The sequence below is a fragment of the Felis catus genome, chromosome C1, assembly GCF_018350175.1.
Source record: "Felis catus isolate Fca126 chromosome C1, F.catus_Fca126_mat1.0, whole genome shotgun sequence".
Taxonomy (NCBI): domain Eukaryota; kingdom Metazoa; phylum Chordata; class Mammalia; order Carnivora; family Felidae; genus Felis; species Felis catus.
Genome location: NC_058375.1, coordinates 213,041,534 through 213,068,129, shown reverse-complemented (window position 1 = coordinate 213,068,129; position 26,596 = coordinate 213,041,534). Strand labels below are relative to the sequence as shown.

The 26,596-nt window shown below is 35.3% G+C and overlaps 2 protein-coding genes across 3 annotated transcripts in view; one reads left to right on the top strand and one right to left on the bottom strand.

Annotated features, from left to right (window-relative positions):
- The window catches only part of PSMD1 (proteasome 26S subunit, non-ATPase 1), a 95,899-nt gene that overhangs the window by 45,043 nt on the left and 24,260 nt on the right, over nucleotides 1-26,596 (bottom strand). The window contains exons 13-16 of the mRNA XM_011285628.4: nucleotides 26,443-26,554; nucleotides 25,298-25,494; nucleotides 24,241-24,336; nucleotides 23,129-23,193 (exon numbers count right to left, since the gene is read on the bottom strand). Coding sequence (XP_011283930.1) covers nucleotides 23,129-23,193; nucleotides 24,241-24,336; nucleotides 25,298-25,494; nucleotides 26,443-26,554 — 470 coding nt within the window. The remainder of the gene's footprint in view (nucleotides 1-23,128; nucleotides 23,194-24,240; nucleotides 24,337-25,297; nucleotides 25,495-26,442; nucleotides 26,555-26,596) is intronic.
- HTR2B (5-hydroxytryptamine receptor 2B) lies at nucleotides 747-17,317 on the top strand. Of its 2 annotated transcripts, XM_003991248.6 has the most exons (4): nucleotides 750-1,215; nucleotides 2,195-2,806; nucleotides 11,666-11,866; nucleotides 16,141-17,317. In XM_003991248.6, the coding sequence occupies exons 2-4, from the start codon at nucleotides 2,389-2,391 to the stop codon at nucleotides 17,031-17,033; spliced, it is 1,512 nt and encodes a 503-aa protein (XP_003991297.4). In that variant the 5' UTR covers nucleotides 750-1,215; nucleotides 2,195-2,388; the 3' UTR covers nucleotides 17,034-17,317. The 2 variants fall into 2 exon arrangements, with proteins under 2 accessions (XP_044890538.1, XP_003991297.4); XM_045034603.1 differs by lacking the exon at nucleotides 11,666-11,866 and having other exon boundaries at nucleotides 747-1,215.

The window sequence follows — 26,596 nt, the reverse complement described above, 5'->3', positions numbered from 1 at the left end:
ACAAATATTGAACAAAATCTCAATTGCTCAGTAGAACTGAAATGAATCAAGTATTTTCCACACAAGCTAAGGAATATAAATTTGAAACAGAAAAAGGGCACAAATGCTATGGCTGACCTGGAAGTAATTAAACACTTTAAAAATGAGGATCTATGGGGCACCTGGGTGGCTCAATTGGTAAAGTGTCCGACTTCAACTCAGGTCATTATCTTGTGGTTCATAAGTCGAGCCCCACATTGGGCTCTGTGCTGACAACTCAGAGCCTGGAGCCTGCTTCGGATTCTATGTCTCCCTATCTCTGCCCCTCCCCCACTAGTGCTCTGTCTCTGTCTTCCAAAAATAAATAAATGTCAAAAAAAAATTAAAATGAGGGATCTATGATGATCTTTTGAAAGGAAATTTTGAGAATGCTAGAAGTTCTAACGCTAATAAGCTAGTCTTACAGTTTAGAAAAACTTTGCATAGCTGTTAAATTTATATCAATTTTCTAAAATAAGGCAGAAATATATTTTCATTACATTCTGTATGCTTTCCCCAATATATCTGTGGAGGAAAAAAAAAAACTGCCAAAGAACTGACTCCCCAATCCAGAGGACATCTGTTTAAAAAATGAGCAATGAAAGTTTCTGCTAAAACCTATGTATACAAGTAGAATGCAGACCTTTCTGCACTCTTCTATATAAGGTTGCAACCAGAGAGAATTAATTGTGTTCCACAGCAAACACATAAAAGCTGGATAAGAATCATGTTTTGAAACTAGAACTCTGGAAATTACTGTAAGGCTCACAGGGCAGAATCTTCACAGAATGCAAGCTCCAGAATTTCTAGACTTATTTTTTCTCAAATGGGAAAAACAGCTCAGTATTAATCTGAAACAAAACTATCTTAAACTAGAATGACAGAGGCTTATTTCATTCCCCCAAATATCAAAGAAAGCTCTTACAAACATAACATGAATAGGGTCATGAACTGGTTCAACATACTTAACTGGTAGTTTTATGAATTATAATGAATGCTGCTACTCTCTAAAAATGAATGTATCAAAGAGGAAATAACCTTCTTGGCAGGCTTGCAGCTATACAACACATTTGTTTCACTGCTTTCAAGTGCCAGTGCTGGAGGCTCTGAATAAGTCCACGGGAGAACTTCAGTCACAGCAGCAAACAGGTCTACCGAGCAGATAAGATAACATGCTTGGGAGATTGACAATACGAGGTAAGTATTTAACAAATAATCTAAAAGTTTTTTTTTTTCTTTCTTCAAAAAAAACTGCTATCTTTCATTTCTATTCAGTGATTTAAAAGCCTAAATGAAAATTTACTGATGTTAAAGGAGAGATATTTAATAGGGGATTTACAGATTTTATGAATAAATGGTTTAACCTTCCTCTTAGCTTACCCTCCTTTCCTAAGGAAACTGGAGAGGTTAAGGGAGAAAACGATTACTTAAAACCAAAAGAAGGAACTGTTTGAAATCTGGTGTAAAGTGATAAATTTGGAGAATATCTGTTGTTGCAGAAACAGGCTTTCTTTGAAAGATAAAGTTACTAAAAACAATTATGTGGATTCTAGTAATTATTTTTTTCCTTCTCTCAAACTAAAGGACTTATAAAATGTTTCATAAAAATGTTATCTACATCAGTATTAAGATAAACTTGATCAGATAAACCCAACTACAAACAAGGATTCCTAGCTGGTAAATAATTTATTTGGACCTTACATGGGTTTGAAGTATTTCTAGGTGAATGTGTACCAAAAAGTTCTATTCAGAACTATTTAGTGCTTTGATGTTTCTATTCTTATGTACATATTCTAGAGTAAAGGTAAAAAGACATTCAAGGATCGGAAACAGCTAGCCTTTTTTTATGACTACTGAAAAAATTAATGTATCTCCTCTTTCATAACCTGAGGCATATCAGGAATATGACTATGGAACTAAGTTGCATTGCCACAAGTGCACAAGAGACTTGTTCAGATGGGAAGGGCTACTAAGCTCAAGTGTTTAACTATTTTTTTTAAATAAAGAAATAAAATAATGCAATTCACATATTTTATACATCTAGGGAGAAACTCGGAACTCACTGGCATTCAAATTCAAACAGGAGTCTACCACTACAGCAAAAAAAAAAAAAAAAAAAAAAAAAAAAAAAAAAAAAGAGAGCAAGAGAAACTAATCAACAGTCTTTCTTTCACAGCTATCAGTTTCTTTCACTAAGCCTTACGAAAGTGGAGCCTCTGCTGAAGACTAAACACTTGAGCCTTACCTACAGAAATGGACAGATGATGTATGCTCTCATTTTAGAGAACCTGAAAATATTTTTTAAAGGAAGGAGTCAACTTTGGCTTTTGAGTGTTTCTGTGGCCTGGGTACAATGCCTTTAAAAAGCAGATGACCAGCTTAGCTACTGACCATGCTGACCATTGTCCGGAATTGGATCAAATCACACAAAAACAGCAAATGGCCTTCTCTTATAGAATATCAGAACAAAGCAGAATTCCTGAGCACATTTTGCGGAGCTCATTTGATCACTTAATCTTTGCTAACTGGTCTGGATTACAGACAGAATCAATACCAGAAGAAATGAAACAGATTGGTGAGCAACAGGGAAATAAACCGCGCTGGGCTGCTCTTCTGATACTCATGGTGATAATACCCACGATTGGTGGGAACATCCTGGTTATTCTGGCGGTTTCACTGGAGAAAAAGCTGCAATACGCTACCAATTACTTTCTAATGTCCTTAGCAGTGGCTGATTTGCTGGTTGGATTGTTTGTGATGCCGATTGCCCTCTTGACAATAATGTTTGGTAAGTATTTCACTTTGTTCCTGACATCAAACCACAGAACTGTGATATACTGTTAGAAAAATGGATACTCATTTAGTCTTTAAAGGTGAACTTAGACTATTTAAAGATACAGTGAGTAAACAGACTCTTATTCCCATCATTTCCTATGGCTGATAATCAATTTTAAAGAGCAAAAAATAATTTCTTAGAAATTCTACTCCTTCCTAGCCATCATTTAAAAAATCATCCAAGTTAGCAATATTCATAGATTCCGCATTCATCACCTAAAAATTATAGTGAAGAACAGACCTATACTTTAACTTCCCCATTATTAATATATTTTTCCCTTGACAAAGTAATAGCTAGGACACTTCTGTGACAGTTATGTGCTGAGTTACTTATTAATGATAAAATCTTTAGTAACTAAATTCCAATTTGAATCACCAAACCCAAATTTAAAACTGGAATTGTTTTAAAATTCTTGTTATATTTATCATTTGTGTACTTTAGACTTAAACATAATTCTTACACCAGTGTCATGTTAAGAAAATACTATGTTTAGTTGCTAAAGGAAATGGTCTGGCTCACAGTGTTCTAAAAGATGATTCATCTGTTTAATTTTTATGATTTCTGACCATCCAGGTCCTTGATACATGTAAGAAAAATCGGACTTTAAATTGTTATTTAAAATAACATCAAAAATTATTAAACATAAGTTATTACAATCAGTGATCAAAACCTGAGTTATTACAATAAAATGTAGTTCAATATTAAAGTATTAGTTTGTTATAATAAAAAGATAATGATATTATAATGAACTAGTTTTGATTTATGCATATCCTCTCTAGTTAATAGAATGTGGGTAAATTCAAATAATTCTAATAAATTATGAGGGCTTCTAAGAATCAGAATTAAAAGGATATTTAACGTATTCATTGCCTGGCATAAATTGATATTCCATCCATTAACGGCATAAGAAAAATGATTATTTGCAGCAGATAGGGCTTCTTGAAATTATGTTTATATAGTGAGTATAAAAATACTTCAGGTTAGAAAAGTAAAGTTTATTTAACTAGAATACATATTAGAAGGAGAAGAAAAACTCCAATTTAAACTATTATATTTAGGTTAAATGTTACATTTTTAAGTAATTATAGAGATATCTAAAATTAAGTGTTTGATCCCCCAAATATCAGATGGTGACAGGTTAAAATTTCTCATTCTAAATCAACATTTATCCAGGCTTGAAATTCTGTAGCAGGACACGCAGTAATAAATAAGTTTCCACTGCTTTAATTGACTCTCTAATCATTAATAATGTCTATCTTTCCCCTTCTCTTCTGTAAATCTGTAACCTTCTGAATAATTTAGTGCTACATGTAACCATGGAAAATAATTAATAAATCATACTCGAAAGGAGAACCTAAAGGATCTTAATCCTGAATAAAGTTTAAAAGGAATAAAATGAAGATTATATAGAACCATTTATGTATATTTGGTAAAGACTGTACAGAGATTTGATTCAAGCTCTTTTCTCTGCACACACAATAGTAACTTAACAGTAAAATCACTCTTTAAATAGGCATACAGCAAATGTTACAATGCTCATCTTATACTACCATAAAATTTAATTGATGTTATATTGAACAAATGAGATAGAATGAGTTACACAGAACTAAATTTTAACTTTAAAGTCCACGAGTCCAAAAATATCAAAAATCTACTACATACAAAAAAATACTGTGGTAGATATTCAAGTTATCAGCTAAATAGTTAAGGAATCTTAAAAAGCAAAGTTCCATAGTATTAAAGTGACTTGACAAAACACAAAAACAGATGAGAGATAATTCCATGTATTCCATAGGAAAATAGTAGGTATGTGCAACTGACAACTAAGTTTATATTTACATTTTTTGGGCCTAACATATTCTTGCCAATAAATGTTAGCAGAAAACACAACATATTTTAACATAAAATATATGGAATGTCTTCCTATTTTTGTCCTAATAATATGTTTTAACTACACTTCATTCTTTCAAATGTTGTTAATTTTTAATTACAAAATAAAATCTTTCATAGTCCCAAACACTTTTACTATCAGTAATTAAGCTCTATAGGGGGATTCAATTTTTAAAAAATAAACTAACCTGGGAATTTAACTTCTATTTAAAAAATTATTGCATTAAATTCATTATTGAAAACACTGTTCTTTTTTTTTTTAACGCTGTTCTTTTTCTATGAGAAAGTATATGAGAAAATACATGCTCTGCCTTCTAAAAAGCTTCAAAAGGATACATTCATAAATTGGGAACTGCACATACTATAAATTGGGACCTAACTTCAAATACTAAGATTTTTTGATAGGCGTTCACATGTTAACAAAGACTTTCTAAATTAATGCATTTATAAGAATTTCTAATAAATCTAAAAGACAGGAACAGATTTTGTGTATTTTTCTCTCATTACAGGAATAATCTTCCAAACTTCTGAAGTCGGTACAGTGTCCCCAATTCTGTAAACATAAAAAAATTAACTACTACTGAGTGGTATGAGTGATTTTAGTCATCTCAGGGAAATTTAATGAAATTATCATAAGAAACTTTACATTAACTAATGTTCTACTAAAACTAAGTTTAAAAAAAGGAGAGAAGTTAAACATTTTAAAACTGGTTCTTATGGTACAGAGTATTTTATTCAACCAATGATTTATATACTATTTGATCATAAACTGTCTGAATTTTTTTTTCAATATTGTCTTAATTTTTTTTAAATAGAATTTCTATTTTACCAAGATTATGACTGGCCCAACATGGTCTCTCAAATGAATTGTGATACCTATGCCAATGCTCTGGGAGCACTAACTTTGCTTTATAGTTCTAGTTTTTACTGTCCTGCATGTAATTCCAAAAATGCACAATCACAAGTTAGTAGCTTACGACAGAAGGCTTGGAAATGCCTACATTAGAAATACTTGAATAGGATGCAAAGGAAAACAGAACATCATGTGCTAATACCAAAAAGACAGAATGTTCACTCACAGTTTAAGAAATTTTCTGGACTTTCCCTTCTCTCCTTAAATAAATGATTAAAAATGTAAAGGAGAAAATAACAGTGTTTGGTCATTCATTGATCATTACTAGTTTATTTATAACTTAAGTTTTAACTCATGCCTCACGATTATAGCTGGAACAGTATCTGTCATACAGCTGGAAGAGGGTGTATAAAATAAAATGGCTGAAAGATAGAGGTTACAGAGGTTTAAAGCAAGACAACCCAGGCTCTGAATCCGGGTTCTCCTGTGTTGGCTTAGGAAACTCACTCACATCAGTTCAATCACCTTGTCTGGAAAACGGATATGCTAAAACTGACATTGCAGATATCTAGTTAAATGGTCAAATAGGGACACATTATAGGCACAAATAATTGGCAAGTGGAGTATGAGAAGAGTTTATATACTTAAATATGTGATTTAGTTTAGGTGTAAGTCTGACCAGAGATGAAACAGATGTACAGCAGTAAAAGAAAAAAACATCAGTTATTCACTTACGCAGTGAAATGTTGCTCTAATTCTTAAATGAGGGAGCAAAGCAATTAAAGCACTTCTTTTTAGAAAAGTGGAAATGTAAAAACCAAGAAAAAAATTTTCCTAAGTATTAAATCACTTGAAACATTTAAAACACTATCATATTAGACATCTAATCCCAGAATATTTTATATGCTCTAATGTAATAGGAAAATGACAACAAAAACAAAACAGAAGCTTCATAATAAAGACTGAAGCACTGATCTATGTCTCTCTTTTCTGGAAGATAAAGATACAAACATAAGAATTTCTGAGGTTTAAAAAAATGGCTATTTTGAGAACTATGCCTTTTCGGATTATTGGGCCTTGTCCTGCTCTAACACTGTTTACCTCTGTAATCTCTAAAGGCACAGCCCTCTTGGGATAGCTTTAAAAAGAGTCTTTTAGGGGCATCTGGGTGGCTCACTCAGTTAAGCGTCAGACTCTTGATTTTGGCTCAGGTCAGCATCTCATGGATTGTGAGTTCAAGCCCCATGTCTGGCTCTGTGCTGACAGTGTGGAACCTGCTTAGGATTCTCTTTCTCTTCCTCTTTGCCCCTCCCCAATTCATTCTTTCTCTCTCTCAAAATAAATAAAAAAGCATTAAAAAAAAGTCTTTTAAAATACTCAAAAGGCAAATATCTTATATCCCAGACTTACATATTAATTTTAATTACTTTCTAAACTAATAATTCAGCTTTCCAAACTAAAAACTTGCCCAAAGATTAAGCAAGGTTCAGATAAAATGAGTCTATCTCATCAAGAAATGGAGTTTCTGGTTAAAAAATTTAGGTTTTTATACCAGTTAAAAAGAAAGCAAAATAAACAAACAAATAAATACACATAAATAGCCAAGCATGGCAATGAACATAAGTTATTTATGTTTGCTATTTATAGTTAGACACACACATATAGACAGTTAAAAAGGCATACTTTCATGACAAATTTAAACAGTTAAACATGTTCCCATGCTTTTTAAAGAGTACAGATTTAAATTCAATTGGATACATGCACTCATTTTTTTCCCCCTTTGGAAACAAAATTTTTTTCTTTGAGAGAGAGAGAGAGAGAGAGAGAGAGCACGTGGAAACAAGGGAGAAGGACAGAGGGAGAGTGAGAGAGAGAAAGCGAGAGAGACAGAGAGAGAATGAATGAATGAATCCCAAGCAGACTCCATGCTCAGCATGGAGCCCGATGCAGGGGGCTCAATCCCACAAACCTGGGATCATGACCTGAGCCAAAATCAAGAGTTTTGGCTGCTCAACCTACTGCATCACCAGGTGCCCCTGGATACATGCACTCTTGCTACAGCAGTCAGGAAGACAAACATACTGATTTTATAGCAATGATATGACTTACATTTCTAAGTAGCAGTGTTTTAATGGCTACGCTACTTGGCTAGTTTTTGTCAGACAATAATAGTAATAAGAACTAACATTTATTGAGTGTTTTCTCTATGCCAGACATTTTCTAAACACTTTACATGTAGTACGGCATTTAATCTTCAAAGCAAACCTATAAGATGGGCATCATCACCATATCCCTACTTTACAAGAGAGGACATAGGAATAAATAAATGGAAGAGACATAATTTGAATCTGGGAGAATGACTCCAGAATTCATACTCTTAACCTCTTCTACATTGCTTTCTCAAATGAAATGAGAAATCATACCAACCTAAACAGTCATATTTGGCAAACAGCCAACATTTATATCTTAAATAACTAACAAGACAGCCATTGGGGTACCTAGGTGGCTCAGTCAGTTAAGCATCTGACTCTTGATTTCGGCTCAGGTCATGATTTTGAGGTTTGTGAGATTGAGCCCTGTGACAGGCTCTGCACTCACAGTGCACAGCCCACTTGGGATTCTCACTCTCAAAATAAATACAAATAAAAGCTTAAAAAAAAAAGACAGCCACAGAATTTTCTCTAGGGACAGCCAAAACCCAGTATTTTTAAATTTTTTTATTTATTAAAAAAAGTTTTTTTAAACGTTCATTCATTTTTGAGAGACAGAGTGTGAGTGGGGGAGGGGGAGGGGGAGGGGGAGAGGGAGAGAGAGAGAGAGAGAGAGACAGACAGACAGACAGACAGACAGACACAGAATCCAAAGCAGGCTCCAGGCTCTGAGCTGTCAGCACAGAGCCCAATGCGGGGCTCGAACTCCCAGACTGCAAGATCATGCCCTGAACTTAAGTCCGACACTTAACTGACTGAGCCACCCAGGTGCCCCTAGTTACTCTAGTAAGAAACTTTTCTGACCTTGAGCCTATCAAATTAATGCTAACTGAAAAGACAATTTGAGAATGATAACTTGAGAATGTCTAGAACTGCTTTTAATTTGTATAAATTCTTGCATTACCTGAACCTACTTAAGCAATTAGACAAGCATATAAAAGATTTCTGTTAATTAAATGCAGTCATGTTACTTTTATATTCATTTCATAAAAAGTCTACTGACTAGTATTTCATGAAACTTGCAATTATAAAGGTTAATCATAGAGATCCATCTCTCTTAATCCTAAACCTATTACAGTCTCTTTTTCTATCACGCCTCAGTACTTAGCAATACTTTTTCTATTACGCCTCAGTACTTCTACTGTTAGCAGTAAGTACTGACTGAAATAATAAAATTCTAGTGATCTGCATTAATTTTAATACCCACTTTGTGTTCCAAAATTGGAGTTTATAAAATAAATTCATTCTATTGGAAAGTGAGCTTAACAAGGCTTCACAGGCTTAATTAAATGAGCACTAAAGAGCTTTAGCTCACAACTAGGAATATGTAGGTCAAATAGTCTATTTTCCAAAGATCTGTCCTTTTTACATGAGAGTTCTATTGTGGCTTCCTATCACAGCTACTAGATTTATGACTAGAATTTTCCAGATCTTAATTTAAAGACAAAGAACCCATAATTAGAAAAGCTATATAGGCACATTTAAAACTATAATCAGTATCTCTTGTTGTAGCTCTAGACTTGAGTATTTCTCTACTACTCCGTCCTAAATGTAGAACTTTACTACAGAATGTAACCTCATTTCAAGTCATTTCCACTGCAAAACTCTCTTAATCATATGTCATTATTTTCACTCACTTAGACTCTTAGTTTACTTAAGCTCAGGTCCATTGCTGTCTTTCACTGTCCAAAGTCCTTTTCTACTTAACAGAAAATCTAAATACTATAGTTTCTTTAAAAATAGTATTAGATTCTTTTAAAGACAGATTTCTCTACCATACTTGATTAATTTTGAGAGGTCTTCCATAAATTTTTTCATATGAGGCATTCTGAGCACCTAACCTGTATCAGCAAACAAATGTAGGTGCATCTTTTTCAACGTTTTTTGTGGGGTTTTTTTGTTTTTTTTTTTGTTTTGTTTTTATTTATTTTGGGGACAGAGAGAGACACAGCATGAACTGGGGAGGGGCAGAGAGAGAGGGAGACACAGAATCGGAAACAGGCTCCAGGCTCCGAGCCATCAGCCCAGAGCCTGACGCGGGGCTCGAACTCCCGGACCGCGAGATCGTGACCTGGCTGAAGTCGGACGCTTAACGGACTGCGCCACCCAGGTGCCCCTGTAGGTGCATCTTTTAAGACCCAAGACACAATCTTTCTCAGAGCCTTCTCAAACATTAATTCGCATGCCTTCTCAAACATTAATTCGCATACTTTTGAAAATAACATATTCAAGTCTATTTCAAAATTCTTTTCCTACACTATAGTCTTTTTTGTTGTTGTTCTGGGATACTAACCTCTCTCCACCCTCAGGATTCCTGAATTTAAACAGATCACAACTGACGAGTTTCTTCTTGGTGCTCTGAAATCCTAAAATGGTTATCTTGGTCCTCCTTCAATTATCCTAATCATTTTATACCTGTCAAAGTCAGATCATTGTGGAAAAACCAACAAAAGTAATTTATGTTGTCTGTGCGCATACAACAGTTAAACTGTAAAAAGATTTAGATATTCTCATATATAAGACATTTGTTTAAAATAGAAGTAATTTGCTTTTTATAGCAAGTTCTAAAATCTGTGAGTGTGTGTTTTAGTAAAGCGGATTCTAACTGAAATATTCTAGGGCAAACCCTAAAATAAATTTTAGGTGTTTTAGAACTGTAAATATATATATACTGGGTGTGTGTATAATATATTATGTGTTAAACTCACATATGTATGGATACTTGTCTAAGTAAATTTATTGGAAAGCTATGTAGAATATAGTTATCATATCCAAACCCTGAAAATTTTCAAAGTATTTCTTAAGTGCTCAAGACTATATGAAATGTTGAGTAAATGCTTTTTTATAAGAGTTTGTTACATAAATTAAGTACTATGTCTAATACTTGAGACTTTTTAAACCATAGTCTCCAGTGCCTGGAGTGAATGAAGGAATACGGAAGGATAACAATCTACTTTTCTTCAAAATGATCTGAAGCCATTCCTTTTGCAAACTTTATTAAAGAAGTACTTCTGTCAAAAAGAAAACTCAAATCATTCCACTTAATTATTTCACCAAATGAGAGTTTGGTATAAACAAAGATCATACTGTTAGTTATTGCTAGAACTGAGCCCAAATCCCAGGTCTCACTGAGACTCCCATTCACTTAAAAAAAATTTTTTTTAATTTTTCATTACAGAGAGAGGGAGAGAAAGAATTAAAAAAAATTTTTTTTATGTTTATTACTTTTGAGAGAGAATGTGCGTGCACACACACAAGTGGGGAGGGGTGGAGAGAGATGGAGACACAGCATCCAAAGCAGTCTCCAGGCTCTAAGCAGTCAGCACAGAGCCTGACACAGGGCTCAAACTCATGAACCATGAGATGATGACTTGAGTCGAAGTCAAACGCTTAACCAACTGAGCCACCCAGGCGCCTGAGACAGAATCTTAAGTGGTCTTCACGCTCATTTCAGAGCGCAACACGGGGCTTGATCCCACAACCCTGAGATCATGACCTAAGCTGAAATCAAAAGTGGAATGCTCAACTGAATGAGCCACCCAGGCGCCCCGTGATCTTTTTAAAAGATCACAAAAGGAATAGACAAAAGAGCAATGGTATGTTAAAAATATTAAACTGCAGATTTTGAAAGAGTGTTGTAATTATTATATGAAATAGAAAATGTATTTAAAAGGGGTCATTTGCAGAAATATACTTAATATTATTGACTCCATTGTCTTAAACATCTTGTGGAGGATAAACCATAAAATTTCAGATGAATAACATAAAAAGTTTAAAAATCTATTATCACTTTAAAAAGAAACTACAGGTTGAAGATTGCCATTTTGCAGGAGAATATGTTTTTGTTTTGTTTTTCAGAGGCTGTGTGGCCCCTCCCACTTGTTCTCTGCCCTGCCTGGTTATTTCTTGATGTTCTTTTTTCTACTGCATCCATCATGCATCTCTGTGCCATTTCAGTGGATCGTTATATAGCCATCAAAAAGCCAATCCAGGCCAATCAATATAACTCACGAGCTACAGCATTCATCAAGATTACAGTGGTATGGTTAATTTCAATAGGTATGTGGGGAATGTCAGGGTGTGTGGGGTGGTGTAAATAAACAGTCTTTGGTTCCATTTGGCAAGGAAATATAGCAGACCTGGTAGGCTGTGAAACCCAAGAAAAGACGTCAAGGCAGGCTACTGATATACCAACACAAGCTCCTTATGCCATGTCATCATACAGCTACTAACCCACACTATCAGCAATACGTGTGAAAATGGAGAAAAGTTCATGTGCTCTGAAGGAACCATCTTCACAATGTTTACTGAGATATCTTCCTGCTTTAATTTTGACATGTGGGAAGACTAAGTCTGAAAACAGTTTTCATTTTTGTCAAACAGATCATTAAGGTCTAGGCAGCATGCAAAATCGCAAGTGACAAAAAAAAAGTATCATCACATTTAAGAAGATAAACAGGAAAAGAGAAAAAAAATCCAAATGTTTTATATGCGGATATTAAAGATCATAAATTCATCTTGGAAGCCAGTATGTGTATAGACTAAAGTCAGTAAATGTCTACATGTTTTGGATATGTGTTTAATCAGAGATTTTAAGAGAGATGCAAGTGATATTCACAAATGATTTACAGAAGGAAATATTTCTTCTAAACTGTTTTATGCCGTTGTGCTCATCTTTAATGCTCAAAGATAGCTACTAAAATAGACTATCTTAGCATCAAGTATAGCATAAAAAACTCAAACCGTTTATAAGTTAACATCAGAAAAACAAATAGATTCACAACAGTTACTATGATCATTACATTAATAGTCCGACAAGTGGATTCATTTCTTCCTAGCAAAAAAAGAATTTAAAGAGGAATAAAATCAAGAGAGATCTGGAATGCTAAAAGGAAAATAAGAAAAAGATGGTCTCTCTCTCTAATCATAATAAGGACACTTGGTTAAAAAAAAAAAAAAGGCAAGAAAGCAAGACAATGAAAATGACCTTTATATTCCTGAAATGATGACACCAGGGCCAAACCTCTTCTGAATAGTTTGGAGGTAAAAGTAAGGAGTGTTACTATTCTGGCTTGGGAAGAAAGTTAGGGTCAAGGAAAAGTCTATTCAGAATGGACAGATATGCAAGTGGTGAGAGGACAGTTTTAGGAACAGATGCTGATTGACAGATCAGAAGAGGCCCCCCAAAAAGAAGTTAGAGAAAGGGCATGGGAGATAATGGGTAACAGTTACCAAAATTTAAAGTGCAAAGAAGGACAACTATAGTAGCTCATGGCAAAAGACCAACATCTTTCTGGTAAGCTCACTGCAATGAGGGAGAGGAAAGGGAAGACAGTGTGACGTATGTGTGTTGGGGTAGGTGGGGAAATGGGACAAAGGCAGGGAGAAAACAGGAGAAATGATCTTTAAGAAGAATTAAAACATTTGAAACCATGAAATATGATCAAGCCAATAAATAGCCTATTGTTAGAAGTGATACCTCAAGGCTGGATCATATGAATCCATAAACAGATCAAATCTTTGAGTACCTATGACATGCTAGGTACCAAGAATACAAAGAAAGATAAATAAAAAAGAGCCTTTATATTCAAGGAAGGTAGATAATAAATTAGACTAATACAAAGTGTTAAGTATGCAGAGGGGAAAGAATAAAAAGAAGACTCCAGATTTATAGCTTCAGAAGGGATCTTATAAGTCCACTTTTTCCTTTTACAGATGAGAAAAGAAACCTAGAAGTTTTAAATAGTTGGCTTAAAGACTGCTTTCAGCTTTTCAGCACCAAGGCCAAGATCAATGCTCTGTTCATTTCATTACACTCTGTTTTGTAGAACCAGTGACAATTAAGTAACCTTGTAAAAGAAAAAGCAGAGTTGGGGCGCCTGGGTGGCGCAGTTGGTTAAGCGTCTGACTTCAGCCAGGTCACGATCTCGCGGTCTGGGAGTTCGAGCCCCGCGTCGGGCTCTGGGCTGATGGCTCAGAGCCTGGAGCCTGTTTCCGATTCTGTGTCTCCCTCTCTCTCTGCCCCTCCCCCATTCATGCTCTGTCTCTCTCTGTCCCAAAAATAAATAAACGTTGAAAAAAAAAATTAAAAAAAAAAAAAAAGAAAAAGCAGAGGATAGTAAAGGTTAGTTTAGGTTTAAATTCTGCAAAGTGCTTTGAAAAGAGTTCAGTTATCCTAGGTAAGACCTGGCATATAAGCTAAGGTATGAAAGAATAAGGGGAAAAGGGTATAAGAAGTACCAGTGAAGGGGTGTCTGGGTGGCTCAGTTGGTTGAGTGTCTGACTTCGGCTCAGGTCACAATCTCACAGTTCAGTTCGTGAGTTTGAGTCCCATACCTGATGACTCTGCTGCTGTCAGTGCACAGTCCCCTTCTGATCCTGTCTCCCTTTCTCTCTACTCCTCCCCCACTCTCTCTCTCTCCCTCTAAAATAAATAAACATTAAAAAAAAAAAAAAACAAGTACCAGTGAAAATGTAACTTACTGACCACCAAGTTGGTTGAGACAGGTATTGTGAGCCTTGATAGAGGGTTAATGGAGTGTGAAAACAGAAGGAAGAATGGACTAGAGGTCAAGATAATAGGAAAGAGAAGTTCCACAGTAATGAAGAGTAGCAGGACAAGAAAGGGAAATACCAAACAAAGTTCATAGCTTTAGATATGGGACAGTTTTAAGAGGGCTTATGGATGGCTTCAGGAGTCCAAAATACTACTACTACTACTACTACTAAGAGCTGATACACCTGAAAGTAATATAACAATGTATGTTTAACTACATTGGAATTAAAATTTTAAAAATAATTTTAAGAATTAGAGTTGAGTTCAAGAGACATAAAATGATGGTGTTAGAAGGGTCATCAGTGAGGTGAAATCATGGAAGGTAACGGCAACGGACCAGCAGACAGGCAATAGCAAAGCACTGAATCATTGAGGAAGACGGACAAATGTTCTGAGGGCTGGGTAGATGACCCGGATGGGGAACAGAGTGGTGTAAGTAGATTAAATAGACTTCAAAAGGGAAGGGTTTAGGGGGGAAAGAACAGTGGAATGATTACCTAGAAATAACAGGGTACATACAGCAGGGGTTAGCCGACTTTTCCTACAAAGGGTAAGATAGTAAACATTTTGGGCTTGCAGGCTCTATATGGTTTCTGTCACCACTACTGAACTCTGCAGTACAGTAAAAGCAGCCATAGATTTGAGGAAAATATTTACGGCAAAGGTTCTTCAGTAATGATAAAAAGGCTGTGTACATGACGAAGTACTTTCAGATTCATAAAACACAAGCGTTCTACAGGTTTCCAAAGATCAGTTAACTCAGACTTCTTTTAAGGATCTGCTGTTTCAAAGGGAAAGGATGAGGATAACACCTGTGTACTTTCTTCCTAATTAGCTACTTCACTAGGCAAGATCATATTTAATTACCTACTTCATGGCACTTACAGTATTAGAAGATTAGCATAAGATACATTTCTTTCATATCTATGAGAGGAACTCTCAACTTGAAAATAAATTTTATGATCCACATCCTCTCAAATTTTTAAGTAGCGTTTTTTAAAAAGACAATGAAACCTTTAGTTTTCCCTAAATCAAAGGAAAAGATGAAGCCATTCATGAATTTCAAAAAATGAAAATGTCTGTTCAATGAAACTGTGTAGCTCAAAGATAATAGGTCTCTATCCAGAATTAAGATATTCTATGAACGTACTGTGAAGTCTCTTTAAGTCAACTACATCAAATATAAAGATAAAAGCAAATTCTCTTCTGAATTCATTTTCCTTAACCTGGGATAGATCAATAAACAGATATAAATGGACACATTCTTTGCCATTTCGTGGACATACTGCAGATTTAGGAAGCTTTTTTTAGTTTATTTATTTTGAAAGAGAGAGAGAGACAGTGTATGCACACATGTGAGAGTGGGGAAGGGGCAGAGAGAGGGTGAGAAAGAAAAACTCAAACAACCTCTGCATTGCCAGCACTGAGCCCAATGCAGGGCTCGATCCCACAAACTGTGAGATCATGACCTGAGCCAAAACCAAGAATCAGATGGTTAACCGACTGAGCCACCCAGGCACCCCAGGGAAGTTTTAATTATAAACTCGAAATCAGTAATCAATGTCTGTTTAAAAACAGCAGGTTTGCTTACTGAGGTTCTATTGGTTAAATCTTCCAAGGATTAAGTGCTTTGACAAATTTTGCATTGTGTGTATCAGGAATTACAATACACTAACCACTAACCACATTAAGTCACTAAGATAAAGTCTAAAAGGACATAATCTAAGAGTTGAAAGTCATAAAATTAACTAGATTTATCTCGTTTCTTCTTCCTTAGGCATTGCCATTCCAGTCCCTATTAAAGGCATAGAAACTGATGTGGATAACCCAAGCAACATCACCTGTGTGCTAACAAAGGACCGTTTTGGCAACTTCATGCTCTTTGGCTCACTGGCTTCCTTCTTTACACCTCTGGCAATCATGATTGTCACCTACTTTCTCACTATCCACGCTTTACAGAAGAAAGCTTACTTGGTCAAAAACAAGCCACCTCAACGCCTAACATGGCTGACAGTGTCTACAGTTTTCCAAAGGGATGAAACACCTTGCTCATCACCTGAAAAGGTGGCAATGCTGGATGGTACTCACAAGGACAAAACTCTGCCCAACTCAAAGAATGATCTACTCATGCGAAGAATGTCGACAGTTGGAAAAAAGTCAGTGCAGACCATTTCCAATGAACAGAGAGCCTCCAAGGTTCTAGGGATTGTTTTTTTTCTCTTTTTGCTTATGTGGTGCCCCTTTTTTATTACAAATATAACTTTCGTTTTATGTGATTCCTGCAACCAGACTACTCTCCAAATGCTCCTGGAGATATTCGTGTGGATAGGCTATGTTTCCTCAGGGGTGAATCCTTTGGTCTACACCCTCTTCAACAAGACATTTCGGAATGCATTTGGCCGATACATCACCTGCAATTACCAGGCCACAAAATCAGTAAAAACTGTCAGAAAATGCTCCAGCAATATCTACTTTCGAAACCCGATGGCAGAGAACTCTAAGTTTTTCATGAAACATGGAATGCGAAAAGGGATTAATCCTGCCATGTACCAAAGCCCAATGAGGCTCTGCAGTTCAACTATTCAGTCTTCATCAATCATTCTACTAGATACACTTCTCCTCACAGAAAATGAAGGTGACAAAACTGAAGAGCAAGTCAGTTATGTATAGAAGGAATGTCAGTTTTCATCTAATATAACGAGTATGGTGATGAAGCAGATATAAATGTGCCAAGAATCGTATAAAGAGGAACTTTATGCCATGTATCAAATCATCTCTTTATCGAGATTATGTAATTTTCTTTATTTGGACAAAACTACTCCATGAAAAAAAATCATTTTGTACAGCTGCAAACGAAAATGACCTAGCACTCTGGCTAAATGTTACGGCATTCAAATGAAATAAAATTAAATAAATAATTTTAAGCTTAAAAATAAATAATGTCACTGTAAGAATTCGTTTAGTTCCTAATTGTATGCAAAGCTGTGCTAAGAGTGTCATTTTATTAAATGAAAAAACACATTAACCCCCTCAAAGCCTTAAAAATATAAGGCATCACAGAACAACAGTGATAGGAAGAGAAGACTAAAACTGAATGCATAAAATGATCACATGTGGTGGTAAGCTAAGACTGTCATTTACAGTCTGACTTACTTAGATGTAGTCATGATTTTGCTTTGATCAGGAAACTTGTCTTGATGGAAGGGATAGGGACGATAGTGGTTGGATATCACACAAAATAACAGCATCTTAGAACTGGAGCTCTTTGTTAAATGGCTGATACCAGGAATCTACTCAGCAGAGGTGGGGCTAACTTAGAGAAGGAGGAGGAAGCAGATGAAGTCAGCCCTGGGTACCTGAAGCTCAGTTTGTTCCTTAAAGAACATGTACAAACTGGAGCTGTGGGATCTCAATCCAGGAATCTAACCTTTAATGGCCACATAAAACTGTGATCATGGTTGCCCAAGCTCACCCAAAGAGTCTGTTGAACTTCTGGCGCAACATTTTTTATTCACCCTTTCCTCATTTCATTTTGCATTGCAAGATCTGGGAATAAATCCAAGCCATGTCACTTACTAGCTAACTGACTGAATTTATGAGAGGTACTTAAATTTCTCAGTTTTCTCATCTACATTTCATACGGTTCTTATGAGAATTAGTACATGTGCACAGTCTGTACATGCTAGCCAATTCTATTCACATTTGATATTTTATTGTTACACTATTCCCATATATGGTAAAGAAATTTAGGCTGAGGGGGTCTGCAGTGAAGCCAGTCCATATCTTAGCTTTTCCTTTTCGTGTTGACCCATTCTTATGTCTCAACCTATTTATTATTACTGTATCGCTGTCCCTTTCCAGGTGATTAAGTTTAAGAAAATTACTTCAAGAAATGCGTTGGCTGTGGAGCTCAGCATAAGTGAACCAGATACATATTCTCCACATGGTAGGATCCTTTCCTAGAACACAATTAGAACATAGACCTAATGGGCTCTATGTCATCTGCCAGAAAGAAAAGATTACAAATTTAATCCCTAAATCTCAAAGCTTTAGGCACTTTTCCCTACCAGTCTAAGATTCTTCAGCAGCATTAAGGGTGGCCCATTTCAGATAGGCAAAATAATCTACATTCCTAAAAAAAAAAAAAAAAAAATTGTTATCTATTTTGGTTCTAGTCTCTAATATGATGGGTTTGACATACATTAAGATTTATATTCTTGCAAAGTCACATAAGATTAAGTTTTCTGGTGTCACTTTAAAAGTATCACAAACTGAACCTTATCTATGTAAAGGCATATAAAATTGTTTCCGGAAAATCTAGAGATGGCACTCACACTGCCAAAGCTCTACCCCTAGACGAACTAGATTAGATGGACTACCTTCTCATATGCTCTATACTGCCTCCAAATTCATGTATGTACTTAAACAATCACACACTTACAAAATGAACTATATGACTAGTTAGCTTCAATTCCTGGGGAAAAAAATCTTTGCTTTATAGTTGAGAGATCTTTCTCTAGTTAATCATTCTAGTACTTCCAGAAGATTGTAGAAAATGAAATACAACTCCAATATAAACTATTTCTGAAAAAGTACAACATAGCACAAACTTTTACCATTTTGATACAAAACTGACACTTCCATTTCAAAATACTTTTAAAAAATCTGTAATTTGAAAGCAAATTTCAGATGTTAACCACATTTATGGCAATAAAAAGACTATGAAAAAGAGTAGACTGTATGTCTTTAAAAATAATTTTGGAAGAAAACTTTCATTAAATTTCATATTTATTAATTACTGGAGGAATTAATTACTGGGGAAGGTATAGAAAAGGTTTAAAAAGACAGAAATAAAATAAGGAAGTTATAGCATCAAGAACCTAAACACAAAGACAGTGAGACAGAAACAGAACAGAATACAGACAATATGTATCAAAGTGATAAAAAAATGTGAATGGAGATATTGTAAAGATGATTCATGCACTTGGTGGTAACTAGCTGATTGCTGGGGTTCCTTCAAATTCTAAGACTCTATAATGGTGCAACATTTTTATATTCAAGGAAACACATCTTATGGTCTAAAGAAATATCTGCACCAAGACTCTCCCTCATATCTTATAAGATCCATCCGTATCTGAAAGCAAATTAATGTATACATTGGAAAATATGCAGTTATTGTTATAACGTAAAGTTATAGCAAAGATGTCCAGGGGCCTCTAGGATTGTCTAATTTTAAGAAGAATCTGTATCAGATCATTATAGCAACTTAATTTTAACAAGTATATAAAAACCAATGCTTCTTTTAACTTTTCTTCACTTTGCTTTCCAATGTCAAGTTAAAATAATTCAGATTATGCTCAGTTCCAACTGAGTCTCAGTCAATGCCAAGCATTGTATCATAAAAAGAGTTGTTATAGTAAAATCTGCTTACTCGATAGATAACAATGGGCCTAATAATCACCTATTTATTAAACAAAAATGTACTAGGTTCATTTCAACTTGGCAAGAATGTTTTCAACTCAATTCTCAATATTTATATACATTATAAACAAATAACCCACAAATATCAGGAGAAAGAAACAGTGAAAATATTATAACTGTCTGGACTACTTGAGGGTAAAAGAGATAACATACATAAGAATTTTTAGTTTCCCACGAAGACAATTTCACCTTAGTGGTTGAAGTACAAATACATGTTTACCCACATATTTTCAGTATTCATGTCCAGTAAGTACATTTGAAAAGAAGATTAAAAAAGAAGAAATAAATTCTTAAAATATGGTTCAAGAAGGTGAAATGTCTGCAGTTATTTTAAAAGTAAATCTAAAAGGGAAGAAATGATAAAATGGAGCAATTTCTAAGAAAATAAATGATGATGCACCAGAAAACATTAACTATTCTTAAGAGAAAGGACAGAAACTTTCCAAATATTAAAGGTAACGAGGAAATTTGAGAATAAAAATGTTCCGTGAGAGTTGCTCAGGAAAATAGTACTCTGATAGAAAGGCATGATGTAGAAAGCCCTGGTCTCTAACAAGACCTGTTTTGAATTTCAGTTCTACCATCTAGCTCTATGACAACGGGAAATTTTATTAACTATTTTAGAATTGAATTTTCTTCTCTTTTAAAAAAATATTTCTAAGTTTCTTTCATCTTTAAAGATTCTCCCTCCAGGGAAATGACACTAATCTAAAATTTAGAGAATTTGGTTTCAACTGCAATTTCTTAGACAAGTTGATTACATTTAATTTTCTTCATCTATAAAGTAACTTTTAGACAAAATCATCTCTAAAGACTTGTCCAGTTTCTTCTACTTATAAAGAATCCTATCATGAAAATAAAACTCAGAATGATCCCTAAGAAATAACAAACACATAGAACCACTCATTAGCTGGATCTATCGTAAGTAACTGAGATCTTAGCAAAGCCTAAAAGCAGCTCATGGGAGACATCTGCTGCTGAAACTGGGAGTTTAGCATGAGTGTGAACTACAGGAAATGCAAAGGCAGAAATGAATTTTGTTAGAGAGCAAAGTGCTGTCAGGTTAAAAAGGGAAGAGAAACAGTCTTCATGAAGCTCAACTTCCTATGTGGCAGAATATACATACTAGACCACTGATGTAGAGAATATGAAATGGAAAATCACCAGTAAAAATTAACAGCTGACAACAAAGAAACAAAACAGAGACCATCATGAGTAGGATGGTTTACACAAACCAACAGTTATTAAAAGTACTCCTAGAAAAATATACTTTCCAAATCAAAATTACCTAGTTCTCTGATAAGAATTAGAACAAAAACAAAAACAAAACAAAAGAACCTCTCTGGATGGCAATAATTACCCATGCCCAACCCTACATTGCGTCTAAATTCTAAAGCAAAACCAGTGAAAGTTTAGGGTCATAAGTTGGCCAAAGATGACAGGCAGAAAAGAAAACTATTCAACCTCTGTTTTGCTTCCTTTTTTTTTTTTTTCCCCCTCAGGATAATGAGTTTTAGACCAGCAAGATAAAAAGTAATGGAAAGAGTGATCAAAATGTAGACTGGGTGAAAAGACTAGCTGCCTTAAATGAGTTCAACTCTCTAAGCTAAATGAATCACCTCCCTGAAACAGAACTTTGTGGTTGTAATTATGGAACCACTGCTGACAAATCTGAGAAAAAAAGAAAATGGCAAAGGTACAAAAAGACTGTAAGTGGCTAAATATTCTGATGTTCAAAAAAAGATAAGAGAAATAGGAATCAAGAAATAAAGCGTGTAGTCTACTGCAGATCTTTTTTAAAAATGTAGAATAGCTTAACGCACATAGGCTCTGTCATCTTAGAAAAACAATCAATGAATATCTGACACTTGTATGGATTTACTAAAAGCAGTAATAACCAACTAATCACATATTCTACTTTGGAGGTGTTAGACAGATCTGTGTAAATACTATGTCTTTGGATTTCAAGAAAGCTCTCTACTGTCTTTGTGAACAAGTTGAGCAAATAAGGGTTTGAGGACAACACAATGAAGGAGGTTAGTATGAACAACCTTATTTAACAAAACTGGTGTAAGGAGAAACCTATTAGCATGTCGTATGGGTCTGTACTTTGCTGTTTTACTCAACATTTTTATCCACAATAAGAATAAAATTATTTACAGCCTTTCTGGATAACTTCCCGATAAATGGAATAAGCTCCTACCAAGATGTTATGAAGAAGATCCTATAACCAGTTCACGGTGGACGTTCAATATTTGTAAACTTACATTATGACCTTTGCAACAAAGGTTCACTCCCAGGGATTTGGGGTAGAAAATCTATCCCAGATTTAAACGGACATGAATGAGACTCATCTGACTCATCTAACATATATCCTGGGAACTTTACTGTGTAATTTCATCAAAAATAAGTTGTTATAAGCAGTGTACAGATAGAGCTAAATGAAGCTCTTTTAATCTGCCTTTGTTAGATTTTAATATAAAGTATCTTAGCTAAAAGAAACAATGGTATGAGATTGGAGATAATAAGCAGACAGGAAGAAGAACTACTGCAAGAAGTACTATTGCAACTACCACTATTACAGTTACCACCACTACCGCACGCTTAAATAACACGTAGTAGTGCCAGACACTGTTCTAAGGGCTTTAGATATTAACTCAGTTATTCATCTAAAGACACATTTCTTAAATAGGCACTATTATTGTACCCGAAATCAGAGATTCAAAAAGGCTAAGTAACAAGCCCAAAGTCACTCAGCTTGTAAGTGGCAGAGCCAGGATTCAATCCTGGCAGACTGGTTTCAGAGTATGTCCTCTTCATCACAACTGTACTAAGCCAAGGCATCTCCAAATCTCAAGTCCAAAACAGTTTTCTTAACTCCGCAAATTTTTCAGCCTTCTTTAAACAAAGTCCATTACCTTTTATTCTCATTAAAGAGCTTCAAGAACTCTACAAATCTGTGTAAGAGACAGCATCCAATTTGAATTACCAATGTTCATGGAAAGAGGAGTACTAAATATGTTATCTGGATTTAAAAAACTAAACAAATACACTGAATGTTATGAAAAAACAAATAATAAAGTCATTTTACTATTTCTCAAATAGGTTCTTGGAATCTCAAGACACACTTGCTTCCTTTTTCAGATGAACAGTACTAATCTTATTGTTAAATGGTCTTCATCTGAACCTAGACATATTTCTCAGACACTAGTTTCTGTTTAGTTACTATTAAAAAAAAAAAAAAAAAAAAAGGACTATAAAGAGAACCAGAAATTAGAAATTACCTGAAAAGAATGAACCCAAGTGATTCTACTGCTGCCCTCCTGACATCATCATTAACGTCACTTACCTAGGAAAAATTTTAAAGGATTACATTATACCATGCATTCCATTACTAGAATAAACTGATATGAGGCTCACATCATTCAAATGTAAATTAGACCTCATTAATTTATTACTATTTAATTAGAATGTCCTCCTCACTTTAGAAAAACTCATCTGATATAGTTTTCATTTCCGGGCTTTTAAGCTTGGTGAAGTTTAGGATTCAGGGCTACTTCTAAAGATTATTTCAGCTGCACTATATAGCTTTTGTGGGCTACACTGAAAATCTAACCATTTCTTCAAAGTTATTTTCAAAAAAGTATGTCCTAAATTCAAGCAAAATACAAACATTTAATATTTACAACATACCACATGTTGCACTGATAAAAGATAAATTAATAATAAATACAGCGGAATGTGAGTATTTCTGGGAAGAAGATAATAATAGTTCTAAACCCTTTCTGCATGGGAAGATGACCTGAGGTTTACCTTCTCCTGGCACCAAGATGGTAGAAACCTACTAAGTGAAGACACATGTACAATGTCCTCTGTGTTACCAGGCAACATTACTGTTCATGAACTCCATCTGGATTGGGAGGACTATGAGTGGGAAAAGCCTGTTGGAAAACACGGACACTGGCTTTCCTGTATAATGTATCTCTTGTAACAGACCATGTCACTTAGGGCTGCCTGGAAGCTAACTTCACAGGTTGTAAAAAAAGAAGTGATTTTTACTGTTCATTAGATTTCCCTATCCTAGGGTGGCTGCACACACTCATGTGGTCTTGTTCCTTACAAATGAGGATGCCCCTTGGAGTAGGTTTTCAGAAGTTGCCCCTGAATGATTTTAAGGACTTCTATTCATATCGACTTACTGTTATCCTGTACTACATCCTTCTGAAAAGCCAAGTGAACCTGGTGCTTAGGTTACAGCTGATTGTGTCCAGCGAATGAGAATCTGTACCTGAGATCACTGGTGGTGATCATGTAGTGTGGGTGCTGCAATAACCTAGACATTTAGTGTCCATCTGCAAACTTTCCTTTCCCCCTCCAGCCAAGAAAGAGTACTTACAGCAACATGTAGCAGGCGCCGGATAGCTTTGTTGTTACCCGAGCCACAATAAGCCATGGCTACAGTGTACATTCCAGATCGTCGAAGAATTGGGTCCTAAGAAGAATAATGTACATCAATAGACAAGTTAGCATTTCAAATAGTAACTGGCATCCACCAGGAGAGTTGGTTTTAGGTAGGAAACGATGGAAACAATAAACTTAAGGAGAACTATTTTGTGGTTGGTAATTTGCTAAAACAAATGTGGAAATAAAAGACTCTAATACAGGAGGAGTTAACTTCTAATTCCCAACATTCTGTGCAACATGCCTGTACTGCCTCACACTTACTAGGAAGTATAAACTCAAGTCCAATACCAACACTATCTTCTGACACTCAACTTCCATTATTAAACGAATAAGAAAGAAGCTCGCTTCTAATTCCACATTGTAACCTCCTTTTACCTTGTTTAATTCTTGGGCACTGATGAGCACTGAATGGAAGAGATACGGAGTCTGAGAGCTGAGCAAAATAATCAGTAGCTTCATCATTTAATACAGTAGTAGTTCTTTTTATCAAGACTATAGAGGACAGCATTATTTACCACTGAGTACCCACCATATACAATACCATTGTCAAAATAAAACAACACAAAAGGCAATGAAAAACACTTACCCAAATAAATAAGCATGGGGATTGGCACTGGTTTTTGATGAAAAAACAATAAATTTGTATCTCATTAAATGATTATGAAATAATTCCAAAAATACTATTTCTAAAAGAAATCAACTTGTAAATTTCTAAATACCTTTTCTGGATCTGCTTATCTGAAAATTACTGGTCTGAAATCTTGGTTAAATTTAAAATCCTCAAATTAGTCCTGTTCATCCCTTCTAATCAGTGTTTTTCTTTCCTACATTCTATTAGGCTTTATATACCTTGTTTCATCAACGAGTATAGTTACGCGTTCTGTCAAGAACAGAGATAATTTCTAATGAAAAGTATTTCTGTAAATGCAGGTGATAACTAGGGCACGAGGGAGTACAGGGGGAAAAGGATAAACAATGTATCGTCTCACCTTATCACGGCAGAGAGATTCAATGAGAGCATCAGCCTCCTCCATCCTCCCATACATCACTAATGCAATGCCAACTGCAAGACCACGCAGAATCTTCTCATGTTGAGTTTCCTGTGCATAGCCGACCATGTCCTCAATAGCCTGGGCATTTTTAGAGCCCAACATAACCAAACCTAGGGCCAGGCCAGCTGCTTCCCCTAGTGAGTAAAAAATAAAACATTAAAAAATATAGGGCGTCTGGGTGGCTCAATTGGTTGAACGTCTGACTTCGGCTCGGGTCAAGGTCTTGAGGTTTGTGGGTTCAAGACCCACATTGGGCTGTCAGCGCAGAGCTTACTTCAGATCCTCTGTCCCCTTCTCTCTCTGCCCCTCCCCGACTCATGCTCGCTCTCTCTCCCTCTCAAAAATAAATAAACATTAAAAAATAAAATTACATATGTAAACTCAATAAAACATATCCTATTGGAAGTGGCACTTATTATCATCAACTATCAAAACATCTATTAAATGAAAATGAAGGCATTTTTTTCAAGCCAGCTGATAAAAAGCACATCCATATATTTATAGCTATTTTCCTTTTAAATCGTGACAGAATGTACCATGAATCCAACAGTGATTTCAAGAGACACAATGATGTTTTTCTATGTTATCACCAAGCAGTACAGATAGCTCTGTGATACAAATAGATCACTCTAATAAATTTGTTTGCAAAAATCAATTATACACACACACAGGATGTATCATTTTTAAAAACTTATACATCACAAAATCTATTTTTATGAGTTTGACAAATGGGGCAAAATCCACTCCCTATACAAGTAATCTATTAGATTTTTAAGAGGCTACAAAACAGAAGTAGAGGGGAGCCTGAGTGGCTCAGCTGGTTAAATGTTGGGACTCTTGATTTCAGCTCAGGTCATGATCTTCTTACAGTTCACGAGATCAAGCTCCACGTCAGATTCCATGCTGACAGCACGGGTTCTTTCTTTCTTCTCTCTCTCTCTGCCTCTCCCCACCCCTGAACCCCTGCTCACACTCTCTCTCAAAATACTTAAAAAACAAGACAAAACAAAATATAAGTAGAAAACAAATTTAGTCACGTTAATTAATCCTAAAGTGAGTTGTCTTTGCAAAGAATCACTTACCTGTCACAGCATCATCCTGATAAAGGTTCGTTTTTAGCAAGTCATATACATCCTGGCGTGCAGTCCCCATGGCAGCCAAACCCAGGCCCAGGCTGCCCCCATGTCGAACGATCTAGGGAAAAAGCATGGGTTCCAGTGATTTGGAATACTGTAC

Excerpts from the sequence above, each read along its gene's own strand:
- HTR2B (XM_003991248.6), top strand. The coding sequence starts at position 2,389 with ATGACCAGCTTAGCTACTGACCATGCTGACCATTGTCCGGAATTGGAT. Across the intron at positions 2,807-11,665 it reads CCTCTTGACAATAATGTTTG|AGGCTGTGTGGCCCCTCCCA; the intron begins GTAAGTATTTCA and ends TTTGTTTTTCAG. Across the intron at positions 11,867-16,140 it reads GGTATGGTTAATTTCAATAG|GCATTGCCATTCCAGTCCCT; the intron begins GTATGTGGGGAA and ends CTTCTTCCTTAG.